Consider the following 18,673-nt stretch of genomic DNA (forward strand, 5'->3'; position numbering starts at 1 on the left):
AGTAGCCAAACAGCACTGTCTGATCAAGAACACTGTTAGCAAGTGGGTTCTAGGCACTGCAAATCACTTCAGCTTGCAATCCAGCTGCTGAGTCCAAGTCCACAAAAGGGATGGTACCAGCGACAGCAAGTTGAGCAAGCAAGGGTACAAAGGGAACCAGTCATCTTTCAGGTCACAGAAACAACTATTGGGACACTTCTATTCTGTGGCCTTATCTCTGGCTATAGCCAAGGGTCAAAAGCAGGGACTGAGGGAAAGTAGTACAGAATTCTTAGTATTTTAGTTTTCATTTTAGTTTTACCGTAATAAGTAGACTAGGTTATGGTAATTATAAAATGCCTAATAAATATATATATATAACATATAGTGAGAATTCACAATGTGCCTGGAACAAAATATGCAAAGGTATTATAAACAGCAATGATATTATAAACTGTACAACCACAAATTAACCAAGTATTGTATTATAATATAAATTGTATTTTCGATATATATGTAATGTGCCTTGGCCAACTTCGCTCTGAATGCAGTATGATGGGAACCTAATGGTAGACAGACCAAATTCTTTTAACACAATGGAGCACAGAAAGGCAGCTTCTCTTATCTGTTTTTGGATCCATGGAAATCAGTTTAAATCATAGCCCTGCTATTTAAAAGGAGTAAATTCGTTCATGGGTATTGAAGCTAGAGCAGTCTCTCAAGCTGATAAAGGAGGCCCAGGTTCCAGCGAAAGAGTGACTCCTTTCACCAATTACAAATCACAGATGTTGGCTACAGCCTTGGACAGTGGTAATGACATGGGTTTGATTTCCATGGGCAATAAGCTCATAATTTCCTATTCCTATTGGCTAAGGTAATAATGGGTAATTTTGTGATTGAGCCTTCCAATCCAATTGATAATACTGGGTGGGATATTGAAATATTCAGAATAATATAATAATTTTACCTTGCAATATTACACAGAGAGGACAGTCAACCCTCACTGACTGTCGCACTCCTGATGCATGTATTAGCAAATAAATTCCTTTTCATTCTTTAACCAAATACTGTCTTTCACGGTCTATGTATTGGTTGAGTGAGTACAGAGCACCCTATGGAAACACCTTCAAAAATTCCTCTTACACGCGTGAGACCACATTGGCCAGAAGCCAGAAAAGTTTCTGGAAAGTCAGGGAGGGAGGAGTATAAAGCTACACATCTCAGACACATCAGCAGTGAAAACTTGACAAGGATGATGATCATGGCCATCTAGAAGGCTGACCAGAGAAGGAAAGAAGAAAGAAGCTGCCATCAAGACTCACCTTTGTGATACAGACCAGAGGATCGGGCCTACAGTTTAAATAAACCATCTCTGGGGTATACTCTTGTTTTATGAGGGTAATTTAAAGGTTAATAGTACTATTAACAAACTTACTGAACTTGTGTTTGGTACAGTGGTTAGCACTGCTGCCTCACAGTGCTTGGGTCACTGTCTGTGCAGTTTGCACATTCTCCTCATGTCTGCGTGGGTTTCCTCTGGGTGCTCTGGTTTCCTCCCACACTCCAAAGATGTACTGGTTAGGTGCACTGGTCATCCTAAATTCTCCCTCGGTTTATCTGAACAGGTGCTGGAGTGTGGCAACTAGGGCATTTTCATAGTAACTTCATTGCACTGTAAATGTAAGCCTACTTGTGACGTTAATAAGTAAATAAACCTTAAAGTTTGTCCTTGTCCATCTTACAAATAAGGACACCAGGGTAAAACCTTTGAATAAGTAAACTGGTGAAAAGTATCTGAGGTTTTACAGGAACAGACATGTCTGCATGATTTCCTCTGGTTTCTCCATGCAGTCCAAAGATGTGCAGATTAGGTGGAGTGGCCAGGCTAAATGGCCCCAAGATGTGGAGGTTAGGGGGTTTAGCAAATACATGAGATTACAGGGATAAGGCGGGGTTCACTGGATAAGATGCTCAGTTGGAGAGTTGATGGAGGAGGGCTAGAGCCTGTCTAGAGTTGTAAATATACATACACAGTGTACGAACAGAGACGGAATCTGCAACTTTCAAATAAACCATCCAGAATTTTAATGCACTGCCTTTCAAGACTCATCAGTGGTTCCCTTATTATTGAAGGCCCAGGAGTAGAATTTTATTTCCAGTGAGGGACAGATCTGAATAATTGGCTGTAGCATTGAAGATTGATTAGTCACAGGTCAGTATTCCTAATCAATCCCTGTCAGCACTGAAACACAACAACTGGAACAAGCTGGCAGAAAGGGAGGCCTGAACTCTTCTTTTAAAAATGGCTCAATTCTGAGAGAGAAAGAGCAGGGCTGCTACTCTGGAAGAACCAAGTCTTGTCCTGTTCCCAGCTGAACCAACCTTGCCATCTCCACTTGTAAAGCCAAACAATGACAACCACACAAACTTTTTAATCAGTTGCGTGACTAGAGGTATGGCCATCACATCTCACTCAGCAGGATGTTTTAAAAAAGCTTTAAGATACATGGCACAACACAAGAATTAAAATGGACGAGTTGAAGGCATTTTGTTTCTCAACCTGTAGTTTTTTCATAGAAGACACCAATTTGGACTAATCCTGTTCTATGTTTCAAATTGGTAAAATTCTTCCCAATCATCTCCAGACAATGGGATAATCAAAAGAAAATAGTTACCACCTGCTGGCAACCCCAATCACTAACTCACCGGATTTGCCTTGCAATCCTCATTCAGCACCTCTGGCGCAATCCAACCTTCTGTGCCAGGCACCCCCGATCTGCGGCTGAAGCTGTGTCTGCCCACTGCCAGCTTCTTGCAGAGACCAAAGTCAGAGATCATGGCTTTCACTCTTCCATGGGCATTGGGCATTGAGATTAATATGTTGTGCGGCTTCAAATCCCTGTGAACTATTAAGAGTTTTGGTACTTCAGAAAAATGATAACATACAGGACTAGAAGGCAGAGAATCACTACAGCTACACCAACCCTTCTGAAAGGCATTGCAGCGTCAAGTTGTAGAAAGATACAGTCATTACATTATAGGACAAATAGTCCAAAGAACTTTACAAATCTCACCATGATAAATTTGCGAATTTAATTCAAGTTTAATACCGAAACATTTTTTAAAATAACATTAGCAAAAAGTAACCATTAAGTGGTCAGATTGCTGTGAACACACAATTGTTCACTAATATCCTTTAGGGAAAGGAGCCCATTGTCTTTGCCTAGTCTGGCCTATATGCATGTTCCTAATCCAGTCCTGCAAATGTTCATGAGGTTGATCCCAGGTATGGAGGGATTTTTTTCTAGGGAGAGATTATGCTATCTCCACTCACATTGTCTGCACCTTTAAGACTTGAATAGCAGATTAGCTGTAAAGACACACATTTTAATCAGTATTCTGTAAACTGTGTGTGCCTTTATATGCTCTGTTTCTGATCAGAACTCTCCACTCACCTGACGAAGGAAGTGTTCCGAAAGCTTGTGGCATTTACTATCAAATAAACCTGGTATTGTGAGACTTCTTAATGAAGGCTGAGATAAGACAGGGTTTTTAATCAGTAAGGGAATTAAGGGTTATGGAGATAAGGCAGGAAAGTGGAATTGAGAAATCAGTCATGATCTTGTTGAATGGCACAGCAGTAAATGGACTGAATAGCCTACCTCTGTTCCCAAGTCCTTGTCTTGTGTGGTCGACTCTTAAGTTACCCTATGCAGTCAGTCATATCAAATTACAATTGTCCAACTGATCTTTGTTCCACTGAATAGCAACTGTTGAATAGAGTTTCATTACCTGTCACAGTGGCAGTGGCACTGGAACTCTGCTTTTGTTCGATTGCTTGTTCAGTCATAATTACTATACTACTGCATCCTCTCATAATTAATTCTGTACTTTACACGACTTGTCACTGTTTACTTGCAGGAAGGTTAGGCAAACACGTCTGAATCAACACTTCATCATTCCCATTACTGAAAGCCCCAAGTTTTGCTCTCTAAATGGATCATTGGGTTAATGTTCTGTATGATCTGAATCTTTCACAACAGAAGGTCCCCAGATTTGATGCCTGACTTCTGCTGAATCAGCTCGTCTCAGACTGGGTGGGTAGAAATGAGGAAAGAACAAATACAGATCAGGTGCCTGCTCCTGACCACGGGCAGCTAACAAACATCTGCTTTGTGACCTAGAACTGCACCAAGACAGGGTCACCACCTACAATTATAGCAGCAAATATTGGTATCTTTGGAAGCAAATAATAATTAGTTAAACCACACTTGGAATAATGTGCAAGGTTTATCTCCACATTACAAAATGAACATAAAGGCACAGCAGGTCCAATAAAAGCATTACACGAATGATATCAGGACTGGGAAGTTTTAACTATATGGAAAAACTGAACTGGTTGGGGGGTCTTATTTCTCAATAAACAGAGGACTGAGGATTAACTGAACAGGGATCTTTAAAATAAGGACGGGATTTGTTAAGGGAGACATAGAGAAAATACCTTGCTCGGAGGAGAACTACGTAACTATAGGCCATAAATATAAGACAGCCTCTAACAAGTATGACAGCTGGACTATTGGTTAATATAAAGCAGCACATCTGTGCTTGTATGGTGTTATGTGCATTGGAGACAATTTAAACCCTGAGTGCTGCTTACCAATATTCAGCGAGTGTAAGTAAGCCAGGCCGGATGTGGTTTGCTGAAGTAGAGGAATAGGCTCCAGACCATGCCGGTCAAAGTCTTTTTGTTCAACATACTAAGAAAGAGACAATAATTATTCCTTGTACAAGGAAACTACCAGCAGACACACAAAACATTATTTAAAAAAAACCCTCAGGATTTGAAAAACTTCCTTTCATGAACTAAACATAAATATTCTTGCCTCCCCAATCCTTTAGCTGCTCTCTGTCCTTTCTGGCTGATACCTACCACCGTGTAACCCACTGCAGCTTCTCTCAGCTTTTCCTTAAACTTTTAAGAAATATATTTCTTGCCCCTTTGAAGACATTTGGACAAGTGACTGAGCCAGACAGGATACACCAAATCTTTTACATGGTGCCTCCCCAGTACAGACAGAACTTAAGTGTGGAATAGACGCCAGGTCCTACAACTCTTTGGCACTGTATTCTGGACATCCCTCGATGCTGCCTTTCGATCTCATTCCCAACTAAAAAAAGATTTTCTGCAACCAATGAGAATATTCATAGAATCCTACAGTGAAAAAGGAGGCTATTCGATTCATCGAGCCTGCACCGACCACAATTCCACTCAGGCCCTATCCCCATGCATTTACTTTAGCTAGCCACCACCCCCCCCAACCCCCCCCAACTCTAAGGGGCAATTTAGCACGGCCAATTCACCTAACCCACACATCTTTGTACTATGGGAGAAGACGGAGCACCCAGAGGAGGCCCGTGCAGGCACAGGGAGAACATGCAAATTCCACACAGCCAGTAACCCAAGCCAAGATTCGAACCCAGGCCCGTGTCACCATGCCACTCTCAAGGTATTCCATGATATCTCACCTCCTGCAGAGTGGCTGCACAGAGCTCAATGGCAATATACTGAAACTGTCGATCCTTCTCGGTGCAGAAGTAACGGATTACATTTGGATGCTCATCAGATTCACGGAGCAGCTGGACCTCACGGTCTGCAAAGCTGAAACATTCTGGCAAAATCCTTTTCACTGCAACATATCGATCATCAAACTTGCCCCTTGAGAAGGTAAGTTAGTAAAGTTAACAGAAGTTAGAGCTTATAATGTAATCTGTATTAAAGTTACTTAAAGGTAGCTGCACTGTAATATACTGTAATACATTCTGAAAATGAATCAAACTTACTTGAATACAATAGTTCCTTCAGCACCATGTCCCAGGACATCTTTTGGATGAAACAAAATCTTTCCAACTCTCACAATATCAGAATCGTCATCTGAGAACAAAGGCAAGTAGATAAAGCTGATGTTTCCACTCTTGAACATGTTGCAAGATAGTGACTGAATTTCTCTGAACAAGGCTAGGTCTTTACCAATGACATGTTTACCTGCACTAGTTGAGTTTAATTTTCCTGACCACAAGTGAGACGCTATAGACTAGCTACTCAGTTAGGATATTGCTAACATTTATTGGGACATAATCGCAAGCTGAAAGCTACGTTAGCATGTTTCAAGTTTTTTCAGATATATTCAGTTTGAATTAAAGTTTATTTAATTAGTAGTGTCACAAGTTAGGTTTATATTAATACCACAATGAAGTCACTGCGAAAATCCCCTCGTTGCCACACTCTGGCACCTGTTCAGGTTCACTAAGGGAAAATTTAGCATGCTCAATGCAGCTAACCAGCACGTCTTTTGGATTGTGGAGGAAACTGGAGCATCTGGAGGAAACCCACGCAGACATGCAGAAGAACGTGCAGACTCTGCACAGACAGTGACCCAGGCCAGGAACTGAACCGGGGTCCCTGATGTTGAGGCAGCAGGGCTAACCACTGTGCCACCCATTACATCCAATTATATCTCCATGCTGCCCAATCATATGTCCTACACGCCAAATTCTGCAGGGTATGCAAATGAAGTGGGACAAGCTGGCTGATACTATTTTAATTATCACCAACTACAAAACAGGACAACCCTGCTCTATTTTTCCCTTGCTTCTATTTTCCTGATATTATTGCCTCTTTATCTCACTGAATTAAAATCCCACAGGCTGCCATCAAGCTTTACCTCCATCTTCTTGCTCTGTGGCTGAGCTGCCAAACTCTGAGAAAGAGTGATTGGAGTACAGCGAATGGTTAGAGGCTCGTGGCGATGCACTCGGTGTGTTGGTGCTGGAACTTTCTGTTCGCAATCTGGACGACTCCAGGAAGTCTGATTCCGGACCCAAGAGAGGGGGGCGAAAAATGAGCTGCCGTTTCTGCATCAGTTCCAGCCTTTCTTCCAAGTGCTTCTGAAACTGTTGGTGTTGCAATTGTTGCTGCTGCTGCACAGTCTGAAAGAAAAAAGCATTACTATTTTGATAGCTCTCGCAGCAACATATAAAATAATCCATTCCATCGTAGTTTGGCAGAATTTGTTTGCTTTTATGGTAATAATAGGATCCGATTTTAAGTAAACGAAAGGATGGTCTAATACAACTGATCTTAAACTTTTATATTACAAAGGGTAAAAGTTAAAGTTTATTTATTAGTCACAAGTAAGGCTTACATTAAGCTGTAATGAAGTTACTGCAAAATTACCCTAGTCGTCACACTCCGGCACCTAAGCAACATGTGTTTCGAACTGTGGGAGGAAACCGGAACACCCAGAGGAAACCCACATAGACACGGGTAGCATATGCAAACTCTGCACAGTGACCCAAGCCTGGAATCGAACCCAGGTCCCTGGTGATGTAAGGCAACAGTGCTAACCACTGTGCCACCATGCCACCCAAGTTTAAGTGAGGTGTGAGAAAAGGTCATTTTGCCAATCCAGTTCATACCCTCCCACACCACCCCTCATTTAACACCCACCAAACTCCTTGTTTACCTCACAGGTCAGCAAATAGCATTAATTTATATAAATTTCAAACTGTTATAGACAAATCCACATTTAAGTTTTCATCATCCATGACAGCATTTAGCAGCTTAACTATCCGTAATAATGTGGTCTTTCTTTTGTTACTTATGAAAGATGTTTCAATAAGTTCAGTCACAATAAAAGAGATAATGTATTCAAGTTTTTAAACATTAGAAACTGCTTGCATGCTCGTTTCCACGATTGAGGACATCCTAGTATACACTTTCTAATACATGAAGTGTATAAGGAAGCCTTAATTCTCAAACCAATTACAACAACCAAGCACCTTTATTGTGGAGATTTATTTCCAGTGAATGCAACATCGACTGGCAAACTGAGGGACTACAATAAAACTGCCAGATCGGCAGATTACCAAGTACTATCGAGCGTCACTACAACAGGCTATCGAGCGTCACTACAACAGGCTATCGAGCGTCACTACAACAGGCTATCGAGCGTCACTACAACAGGCTATCGAGCGTCACTACAACAGGCTATCGAGCGTCACTACAACAGGCTATCGAGCGTCACTACAACAGGCTATCGAGCGTCACTACAACAGGCTATCGAGCGTCACTACAACAGGCTATTGAGCGTCACTACAACAGGCTATCGAGCGTCAGTATATAAGCTATCGAGCATCAGTATATATGCTCCTGTCTAGGATGTCTTAAGATGGGCAGGAGTGGGAACCCTTATCAGGAAACTGTCAAATGAGCAAGACTCTTTCTCTCTAGAAGGATAAGGAGAATTCAGGACATGGTGCCAAGAACAACCTGAAATAGAACAGCAGAGCAGCACAATGGGAGTAATGTGTTTGTCCGACTTGTTAGCAGAGGCTGAGTTTTATAGCATGGAAAAAGGCTCTTCAGCTCACTGTGTCTGTGCCAGCCATCCCACTTTCTTGCACTTGGTTCATGGCCCTGTATGCTCTGGATTTTCAAGTGCTCGTCGAAATGTTTCTTAACTGTTGCAACGGTTTCCACCTCTTCTCCTCGTTTGGTGATCACTTGCTAATGAGAATGACTGTCCACATAAGAAACTCTGGGTTACTGGTCATAGATTCTGTAGGTCTATGTGTAGCTGATGAGTCAGATCTTCAACTGCACACATGGCATGAGTTTCCAGGAGGTGGGTTCAGTCCTTGGACTCTAGATCATTGGTATTACTCTCTCTGGCTACTTCTTTTTTGGGCCTCCTCTTGCCGTTAGGTGTCCTCAAAGGGACAGTCTGGTCTCTTCTGAGCAAGGGTCTCCAAGGTGGTGGCCTCGATGTTGCATTTCATGATGCAAGCCTTCAGGGTGTCTTTGAAGCACTTCCTTCATCCTTTTGTCCAGGAGTCTTCCTTGAGCTGGGCATAGATGATTTTCTTTAGCAGTTGGGACTCTGACATCTTAAGCACATGGCTGGTCCAGCAGAGTTGGTTTCAGATGATTGTGCTGGTGTTATTAGCTCTACCGAGGACACTGATGTTAGTACACCTGTCCCCCCAGCTAGTGTGGACAACTTATCTCAGATAGCATTGATGGTATATCAATGACAGTTGTATGTAGACCAAGTTTCTGAGCCATACAGGAGATTTGAGATGACGACTGCCTTGTACCCAAGGATCTTGTTGCCAGGACACACATCGCATTACTGAAGACTCTTATCCTTAGCACTAGTGTTGACATGATGTCGAAGGGAAGATGTCTGCAGCAGAGAAGTTCCCAATGAGTTACTATCATCAGCAGTGGTTGGGACTCTTCCACAACACCCATTTGGAGAAGGCCTGTGACAGGTCCATCTTTGAAAATTTCTGCCAATCCACTAAACAGGTCCTCAATGAAAGGAAGCAGGCACTGATCCACACACGTCGTTGGGCTGACGATGACCCTGAAATCCCCACAGATTCACATTGTGCCATCCATCTTCAAAACTGGAACAATTGGAATGGCCCACCTGGTGGTTCCAGCATTCCCCTATTCAACAGTCATTCTAATTCTGCCTCCACTTTCAGCCAAAAAGCACACGGTACCGAACTCACCTTCAGACTCCTTGGACAAGTCTCTGGCTTCAACTGAATTTTGATCTTGACCCCTTTCATCTCATCCAGGATCTCCTTGAACACTTCCTTATACTTACCTTGGGCGTCTTGTTCTCAAATCCACCAGCCTATTCACTACACTCCAGTTTATTTTCAATTTCTGCAACTAGGAGCAGCCAAACAAAGCAGGGTAGATGCCCTTGACTACATACAACAGTAATTCCTCAGACTGACCCCATAGTTGTACCTTCGCCAGTCCATACCCTTTCAGTGGCACTGCTTACTCTGTACAGGTACGCAAGGTAATTTTGGCAGGTTTCAATGACAGTGCTTTTAGTTTCTTTCTGTACAGGAATCAGCGACGTTGCTGCCCTTGTATCCACATCTGTGTTAATGGTCTTCTTTTCTATCTTGGGAAGGACCTAGAACCCATTACTTCTCCTCTGACTGATAAAAGTCCATAGTTCTCGGCTCCTCTGCTTCCTCCACAGATTCAGTTGATTCTTGTTTCGTTCTTGGCTAGCAGCATACACCTTAAGCCTAATTCTCAGGTTAGTCTCTCTCTGACTCCCTTTTCCTCGGAGTTGCATCCTACAACTCTGGACAATATGCCCCATCCGCTTACATATGCAGCATTGGGCTTCATGAGTCCAGCATGTTGACTCTGTGGCCAAACTTGCCACAATGGCAGCATTCTGTGGTTAACACCGCATTCTGCTGCACTTTGGCTACTGTGCGTGCTTGAGCACCGACACCCAAGTGTTCTGCTTCATTTGTAGTTAGCTCCTCTGCCGCCAGCTATTTCAAAAGCTGCCTTAAAGTCTAAAATTTATTTTTGTTAAAAGTTTTCATTGGTCACTTCGTTACAGAGGCCACAAACTGAACAGTCCCATAAAGCATCTTGCAGGAAGCCATCAAATTCTCAATGCTCTGCCTGTCTTTTTAACACAGCCACAAATTAAATGATGAACTCCCCTTCCAGCTGTATTCTTTTATAAAACCAAAAACCTTCCGCTATCATGAGTGGTTTTGGAGCAAAATTGGAGCCTAGCACCTCGCACAACTTTGGCAGGAGTTTCTCTGTCACCTTTTTGGGGCAGCATGGTGGCACAGCGGTGAACACTGCTGCCTCAACGCCAGAGTCCCAGGTTCGATTCCCTGCTTGGATCGCTGTATGAGCAGAATCTGCGTGTTCTTTCTGTGTCTGCGTGGGTTTCCTCCGGGCGCTTCGGTTTCCTCCCACAGTCCAAAAGACATGCTGATTTGGTGCACTGTCCATGCTAAATTCTCCATCAGTGGATCTGAAAGGGCGCCAAAGTGTGGCGATGACAGGATTTTCACAGTAAGTTCATTGCGGTGTTAACGTAAACCTACTTGTGACACTAATAAATGAACTTTAATCTTTTCAGGCTGTACAAGATCTCTTCGCACCGTGAACATCTTATTCCCTACGGTGTTGAAAAAGACTGCCACCACAAGATCTACATCACTGGATTTTAAGTATGTATGAAGACACGCTGTATATACTGACCAGCTCTCCATTTCTTCGCTGAACTGTCCCATCCCTCTGAACTGACCTGACATTTTCTGTTCCCGTCACTCACATTCAGTGGCCTTTCACAAATTGCGTTTCGCACTCTTCACACCAGCCACTCCCTCGCCAACTGAGCTCTCTTACTCTTCGCATCAAATGCGACCCACATTCCATCGCGACTGCTTCCCCATGACCATCTCAATGCTCCTGGTTGAGGATCCTTCTCATTCTGGCCGTCGATTGCAGCCCAACTCCCTTCACGACCATCGCCTTTGGCCCGATATCTAGTGAGGATCTTTTCTTTTGAGACATCAACTGCAGCCAAGGTCCCCTCACGACTGCTTCCCTTGACACCTAGGCCCATTCCCTGTGAGCCTACCCCATTACCTTATCAAATCCTGCCGTTTTCACAATCTTGGTATCATCTGATCTTTCTCCCTTCTTCTGGAAATATGGTGGACACGTGCAGCCATGACTCATCCTCGTCGGCAGTTGTTAAATATGAGGTCTAATTATGGGCAGTAAGGAGACCACGAGGTAAATGTGTAATGCAAAAAGAAATGGTTTATTCAACGCTGTGTCAGTAGCACAGTCAATACAAGAGTGCCGTAGAAAGCTCCACTGGCTTGCTCCCTGGAACACCTGACCCATTCTCTTTAAGGGGCAGGCGCCCAACTACATACAAATCAAATGTTACCACAAGAGGTTTAGGTCAAGCTCAGCAATTTTACTGGTGACAATAATCTCTCTATCGATGTCAATAAAATGAATGAGATAGTCAACGGCTTCAGAAAGCGTAGGAGGGCATGACCCTGCCTACATCAACGGTGATGAAGTGGAAATGGTCAAGGGTTTCAAGTTTTTAGGTGTCCAGATCACCAACAACCTGTCCTGGACCCTCCACACTGATGCTATTATTAAGAAAGCCCACCAACACCTCTACTTTCTCAGAATGCTAAGGAAATTCAGCATGTCCACCAAGGCTGTCACCAATTTGTACAGAACCTTTCCAGATGCATCACAGTTTGGTGTGGCCCCTGCTCTGATCAAGATCACAAGAGATTACGAAGTGTTGTGAATGAAACCTAGTCCATCATGCAACCTAACCTCCAATCCATTGACTCCACGTACACTTCCCGCTGCCTCAAAGTAGCCAGCAAAATCAAGATCCCACAAACCCTAGATACAATCACCTCCACCTTCTTCCATCAGGAAGAAGATACAGAAGTCTGAAGTCATGTACCAACTGACTCAAGGACAGCTTCTTCTTGGCTGCCAGACTTTTGAATGAATCTACCATATATTAAACTGATCTTTCGCTACACCCTGGCTATGACCATAACACTATATTCTGCACCTTCTCTTTTCCTTCTCCCCATGTACTCTATGAACAGTATGTTTTGTTTGTATAGTGTGCAAGAAACAATACTTTTCACTGTATACCAATACATCTGGTAATAATAAATCAAATCAAAGAACAAAAAACACCTGTGTCCCCAAAAAGCAACCAGCTGCAGTAAAATTGTACCCAGCAAATAACAGCCTTCAGCTGCTGAGGCCCCAAACTCTGGATCTATTCAAAAAACTTTCCACCTTTCTCCGTTCCTTTAAAACGCACCTTAAAATCTCTTCAAGCAACTTATCCATCTTTTTCCCTAATGGGGAAGCATTTTCCAAACTCCACTCCCAAAAAGACACATTTCAAAATCTTTTTTCAAACAATGCCTGCCATTAGCTGTTTGCATTGAAAATCCACTCCAGGATTTCCAAATTATTCATTCAAACAAAGCTTCTGCTCCATCTTTGACAAGGAATCCAGCACCAGGTTTTCCACCTCTCCTTTCAGGTTTCTTTCATAAGAAAGATAAGAAATAGGAGCAGGAGTAGGCCACCTAGCCCTTCGAGCCTGCCCTGCCATTCAATAAAATCATGGCTGATCTGAAGTGGATCAGTTCCACTTTCCCGCTTTCTCTCCATAACCCTTAATTCCCTTGTCTATCAAAAACCTATCTACCCGTGACTTAAATATATTTAGCGAGGTAGCCTCCACCACTTCAACGGGCAGAGAATTCCAGAGATTCACCACCCTTTGAGTGAAGAAGTTCCTCCTCAACTTCAATCTAAACTGCCCCCCCCCCCTTATCTTGAGGCTGTGTCCTCTAGTCCTGCTATCCTTTCTAAGCAGGAAGAATCTCTCTACCTCTACCCTATCCATCCCTTTCATTATCTTATACGTCTCTGTAAGATCCCCCCTCATCCTTCTAAACTCCAACGAGCACAGACCCAGTCTATTTAGTCGCTCTTCATAGTCCAACCCCCTCATCTCCGGTATCAGCCTAGTGAACCTCCTCTGCACTTCCTCCAAGGCCAAAATATCCTTACACAAGTGCGGTGACCAAAACTGCACACAGTACTCCAGCTGCAGCCTCACCAGTGCCCTGTACAGTTGCAGCAAGACCTCCCTGCTTTTATATTCTAATATCTCTCATCTTAAATGCTTTGATGTCAACTCCAAGATCCAGGCACTATGATTCAGTGTCAAGTTTTGTTTGATAATCCCTTCTATGAAGTCCCCTGGGATATACTGTCACATTAAAAATGATGTCAGGTTTACAAACCAACAAACTGTGGGATATGGAGGAGAATATGTGAAAACAACAAAACGAGGATGAATTACCGCTGAGAGCAGGTCACTCGGATGTTATCTGATTTTACTTCATGCACTTGTCCATCCCAAAACAATGCCCCAAACAAATCATCCATTATTTTGGTTACTTGACACAGTGGTGAGCATTACCTTAGGATAGGTGATAACAAAGGCCACCCATCCTGCTAGTAGAAAGGTACTAAAGACAATTGTGGCCATGTCCTTCAATACAGAATCCACAGGAGCTTCGAGTTTGGGTTGCGATTTGCTATATTTTTCTTTGAGGTCATTAAGAATATCAAAATCCTCTGCAACATCATCAATGTTTGGGAAATGCTGTAAGAAAATTGTTCAAAGATCAATATACATAATGCTACAGTAATAGATGTTTTCAGAAATGCATGCATGTTCAAAATTACATCAGTTTAGAGAACGTGTTATTTAGTGACATAGAATCACTGGTGTTGTGAAATAGTGCCATATCCAGAGATTTCTTCCTTTACCTGAAGGTTGGTAAAGTTGGTACTGAGTCATTCAGAACCAATTAAGTCACAGGCTTTAGCAGCAGTTGCTCCTGTTCCAAGCTGGTGAAGCACACTGAGCACAATCATGTCTCCTTAACAAGTTAACAGGAAGAGGAAAGGATGGAATATCCCTACTAAGTCAGCACATTTCCTAATTGTCAATTTAGAGGCCCAAGTGTACGCGTGTTGATATCAAGTGAGGAAGAGGTATTCCCATCAGTGGTTAGTCTCCTGTTATAAAGAGAACTTTTCACTAAGTATGGGACTAAAGGGACAGAGGAAACAGGAACTAGAACAGAAAACTGTTCAATAAAAGCAGACACAGCTGAGAAGAAGTTAGCTAATGAAAAGGCCAAAAGACATCTCAAGTGATTTCAAGGTTTACGAGATTTTATTACAAGTTGTGGAGCCCGAATTGAAATAATTATGGAAATTGGTGGCTGGATCTCGCAGTTGGTATCAAAGCATTTAAGACAAAGGAAACTTAAAGGAGAGGTGGAAAATCTGATGCTGGATTCCTTGTCAAAGGTGGAGCATAAGTTTTGTTTGAAAGTTTGGAAAAGCTGGGGTGGATTGTCAATGAAAACAGCAAATGGAAAGCATTGTTTGAAAGAAAATTTTGAAGTATGTCTTTTTGGGAATGGAATTTGAGAAAATAGTCATCTGACAATCATCTGGGAATTGATTGAGCCACGGAATATCAGACATTTGATTCAGAGGGGGGCTATTTTGAAAATTGCTTACATTTACGAAGCTAAGGGAGGAGTAAAGGATGTTTTTTCTTGTCGTTAAAACTAATCAGCAGCCCTGAGAGTCTGTTCGTCCATGTTTGCTTTAAAAAGAGGAAAAGTTACAATTTTTTGAGCCAGGGTTCCATTCTGGAATCTTCCTACCCAGTATTAACACCAACTGGAATCGTAACAGTCCCCTATAAATTCTCTCATAGCTGCACCAATCCAACAGACTTAACAGATGCACTTCCTCAAATGGCATAATATTGTACAGAGCTTTGGTCAGATTCCATCTGAAGTACTATGTCATTTTTGGGAATAGGAAGTTTCCTGGTTTTGTGGGGATATTCTCCATCCTTTCCCCCCTCTAATGGTAAGAGTCCAGTGCACATTTGTGAAAATGGTACTGGGACCTAGAGGGTTAAAATATGAAGATTTGTTGCGTACACTCGGTTTGTATTCCCTGGATTTTGAAAGTTTGGGGGCTGAAAATAATAAAATGGATTCAATGTTTAGTATGTCAGCTATGACTCTCACCACCTTTTATAGATGCACCATAGAGAGCATTCTCTCTGGCTGTATCACAGCTTGGTATGGCTCTTGCTCTGCCCAAGACTGCAAGAAACTACGAAAGGTTGTGAACGTAGCCCAATCCATCACGTAAACCAGCCTCCTATCCAGTGACTCTGTCTACACTTTCTGCTGTGTCAAAGCAGCCGCATAGTTAAGGACCCCATAGATCCTGGACATTCTCTCCTCCACCTTCTGCTTTCGGGAAAAAAATACAAAAATCTGACGTCACGTACCAACCGACTCAAGAACAGTTTCTTCTCTGCTGCCATCAGACTTTTGAATGGACCTACCTCACATTAAGTTGATCTTTTTCTACACGCCAGCTATAACTGTAACACTACATTCTGCACTCTCTCATTTCCTTCTCTATAAGCGGTATGCTTTATATAGCATGTAAGAAACAATGCTTTTCACTGTATGATAATAAATGTGACAATAATAAATCAAATCAAATATACAGAAAATAATTCCTTCTGGTAGCTGAGTAGAGAACATGGGGATATTATAAGATCTGACAGAGTCAATCCAGGAAGAAAATCAAAGCATTCTTTATTCCACAGAAACAGTGGTGGACATCTGGAACTTTCCCCAAATGGCTGTGGAACAAGTGAAATTTTCAAGATTTGAAGTAGATAAGATTGTCAGGCAAGGGCTTTGAGAGATATTGAATAAAGGCTGGTTAATGATGCAAGAGTTCATGTTTATAAATGACCTGGATGAGGAAGTGGAGGGATGGGTTGGTAAGTTTGCTGATAACACAAAGGTTGGAGGTGTTGTGGATAGTGTGGAGGGTTGTCAGAGGTTGCAACGAGACATAGATAGGATGCAAGACTGGGCAGAGAAGTGGCAGATTGAATTCAACCCAGCTAAGTGTGTGGTGATTCATTTTGGCAGGTCAAATAGGATGACAGATTATAATATTAAGGGTAAGACTCTTGGCAGTGTGGAAGATCAGAAGGATCTTAGGACTCTCAAATCAGCTTCACAGATAGAGGATGTGGTTAAGAAGGCGTATGATGTACTGGCTTTCCTCAATCAAGGGACTGAGTTTAGGAGTCAGGAGATAATGCTGCAGCTGTATCAGACCCCACTTGGAGTACTGTGCTCAGTTCTGGTCGCCTCATTATGGAAAGGATGTGGAAGCCATAGAAAGGGTGCAGAGGAGATTTACAAGGAATTTGCCTGGATTAGGTGGCATGCCTTATCAGGATAGGTTGAGAGAGCTCAGTCTTTTCTCCTTAGAGAGATGAAGGATGAGAGGTGACCTGATAGAGGTGTATAAAATGTTGAGAGGTATTGATTGGGTGGATTCTCAGAGGCTTTTTCCCAGAGCTGAAATGGCTGCCACAAGAGGACACAGGTTTAGGGTGCTGGGAAGTAGGTACAGAGGAAATATCAGGAGCAAGTTTTTCACTCAAAGGGTGGTGGGTGTGTGGAAGCAGCTGCCGTCGGTGGTGGTGGAGGTAGATTCAATAGAGTCTTTTAAGATGCTTTTGGATAAGTACATGGGACTTATTAAGATAGAGGGTTATAGGTAAGCCTAGAAGATAGGGACATGTTCAGCGCAACTTGTGGGCCAAAGGGCCTGTTTGTGCTGTAGTTTTTCTATGTTCTATGTTTAGATTAGCCATGATCTAACTGAATGGCACAAGAGGTTTGAGGGCTGACTAGCCTCCTTTTTCCAAGCTGCACATTTCAAAAACACACCTTCTTCTGAAATATGTCAACACAGTTTACAGGTCACACTATGCAAGTGCAAGAAACAATTGAGGCATACATACATCTTCAAATATCTCATTCTGTGGGCTAGTGGCGATCACATCGTCCGGAATTTTCTGTACATTCTCAGGAAAGTCACTTAGGATCTTGGTGTGGGCTGCTAGGGGCATTTCATGATGACCTAAAAATAACAAATCCACAGCTCAACACAGCTGAAGCAACAAATGATAAACATGAACTCAATTCAAGGAAAGACAATGAATAGGACACCGGTGTAAACATGAATGTGGTTAGGCACCGGAATGTTTTTGGGCTGGGGTGGGGGGGCTTCTATTTTACAGTAAGCCTGCTACACAAAATCAATCAAATCCAGTCAATTTGATGGCTTCTATTAAATCTGCAACAAAACATTTGGCTTCATTGCCTAGCGCAATAAAACATAGTAAACAGCCTTTGAAGAATAAATTCAATTTACATAAAGCCAACAATTTAATTATTTTTGCTTTATCTCTGAGCTGTTCTTTCTCTCAGCAACAAATGAATGCTGGAAGTGGAGAGCGGGTGTGTGAACTTCAGAACGCTTCACTGTAACCACATTATTTATTTTGTAAACATAAGCACTAGGAGCAGGAGTTGGCTGTCTGGCCCCTCGAGCCTGCTCCACCATTCAATAAGATCATGGCTGATCTTTTTGTGGACTCAGCTCCACTTACCCGCCCGCTCATCATAACCCTTAATTCCATTACTGTTCAAAAACAAATCTACCTTTGCCTTAAAAACTTTTGTGGTCAATTAATTTAGACATTCATGTGAATAAAGTGAGAATTCTTCCCCTATTTTTACTTTGTTTCCTTTCTAGAACTCCCAAATCATTAAGACAAGTTACAGGTGGGGTACGTCACCTTCTCACCAATATACTCATCACCACCACTATTTTACTCTCTAAGTTGTTTTGTTCTCAAGCACCACTGACAATCAATGTCAAATTAAGGATGGCATGATATACGCTGGACCAATTCAACACTATGAGGTCCTTCCAGCTTCAAAGAATCAGTCATGCCTTTGCCACAGACCCAGACCCCAAAGATGAAACAACATTGTGCTAAAGGATCTGCATTGCAGTCATTGAGAGCATCCAACTACACATTATCCACAACAGAAAGACATTAAAGTCAGTGACATTAATGTTCGAATCAGCACAAAGAAAATTATATTTCTTAAAACTTCCCGGCCCTTTCAAAGATAACAGTCTGTGTTTTTTTCCTTTGTACTTACTTATTCAAATCTACTTATAAGATCCTTGTCAGACCCCACTTGGAGTACTGTGCGCAGTCCTGGTTGCCTCACTACAGGAAGGATGTGGAAGCTATTGAGAGGGTGCAGGGGA

At 42.4% G+C, this 18,673-nt stretch overlaps 1 protein-coding gene across 1 annotated transcript in view; it reads right to left on the bottom strand.

Annotated features, from left to right (window-relative positions):
• Nucleotides 1–18,673, bottom strand: part of ern1 (endoplasmic reticulum to nucleus signaling 1) — a 94,091-nt gene that overhangs the window by 14,961 nt on the left and 60,457 nt on the right. The window contains exons 11-17 of the mRNA XM_080209343.1: nucleotides 17,349–17,467; nucleotides 13,890–14,075; nucleotides 6,702–6,966; nucleotides 5,821–5,911; nucleotides 5,506–5,695; nucleotides 4,637–4,736; nucleotides 2,686–2,885 (exon numbers count right to left, since the gene is read on the bottom strand). Of these exons, the coding sequence (XP_080065469.1) occupies nucleotides 2,686–2,885; nucleotides 4,637–4,736; nucleotides 5,506–5,695; nucleotides 5,821–5,911; nucleotides 6,702–6,966; nucleotides 13,890–14,075; nucleotides 17,349–17,467 (1,151 nt within the window). The remainder of the gene's footprint in view (nucleotides 1–2,685; nucleotides 2,886–4,636; nucleotides 4,737–5,505; nucleotides 5,696–5,820; nucleotides 5,912–6,701; nucleotides 6,967–13,889; nucleotides 14,076–17,348; nucleotides 17,468–18,673) is intronic.

The sequence above is a fragment of the Carcharhinus amblyrhynchos genome, chromosome 21, assembly GCF_965287045.1.
Source record: "Carcharhinus amblyrhynchos chromosome 21, sCarAmb.v2.hapA, whole genome shotgun sequence".
NCBI classification, from domain to species: domain Eukaryota; kingdom Metazoa; phylum Chordata; class Chondrichthyes; order Carcharhiniformes; family Carcharhinidae; genus Carcharhinus; species Carcharhinus amblyrhynchos.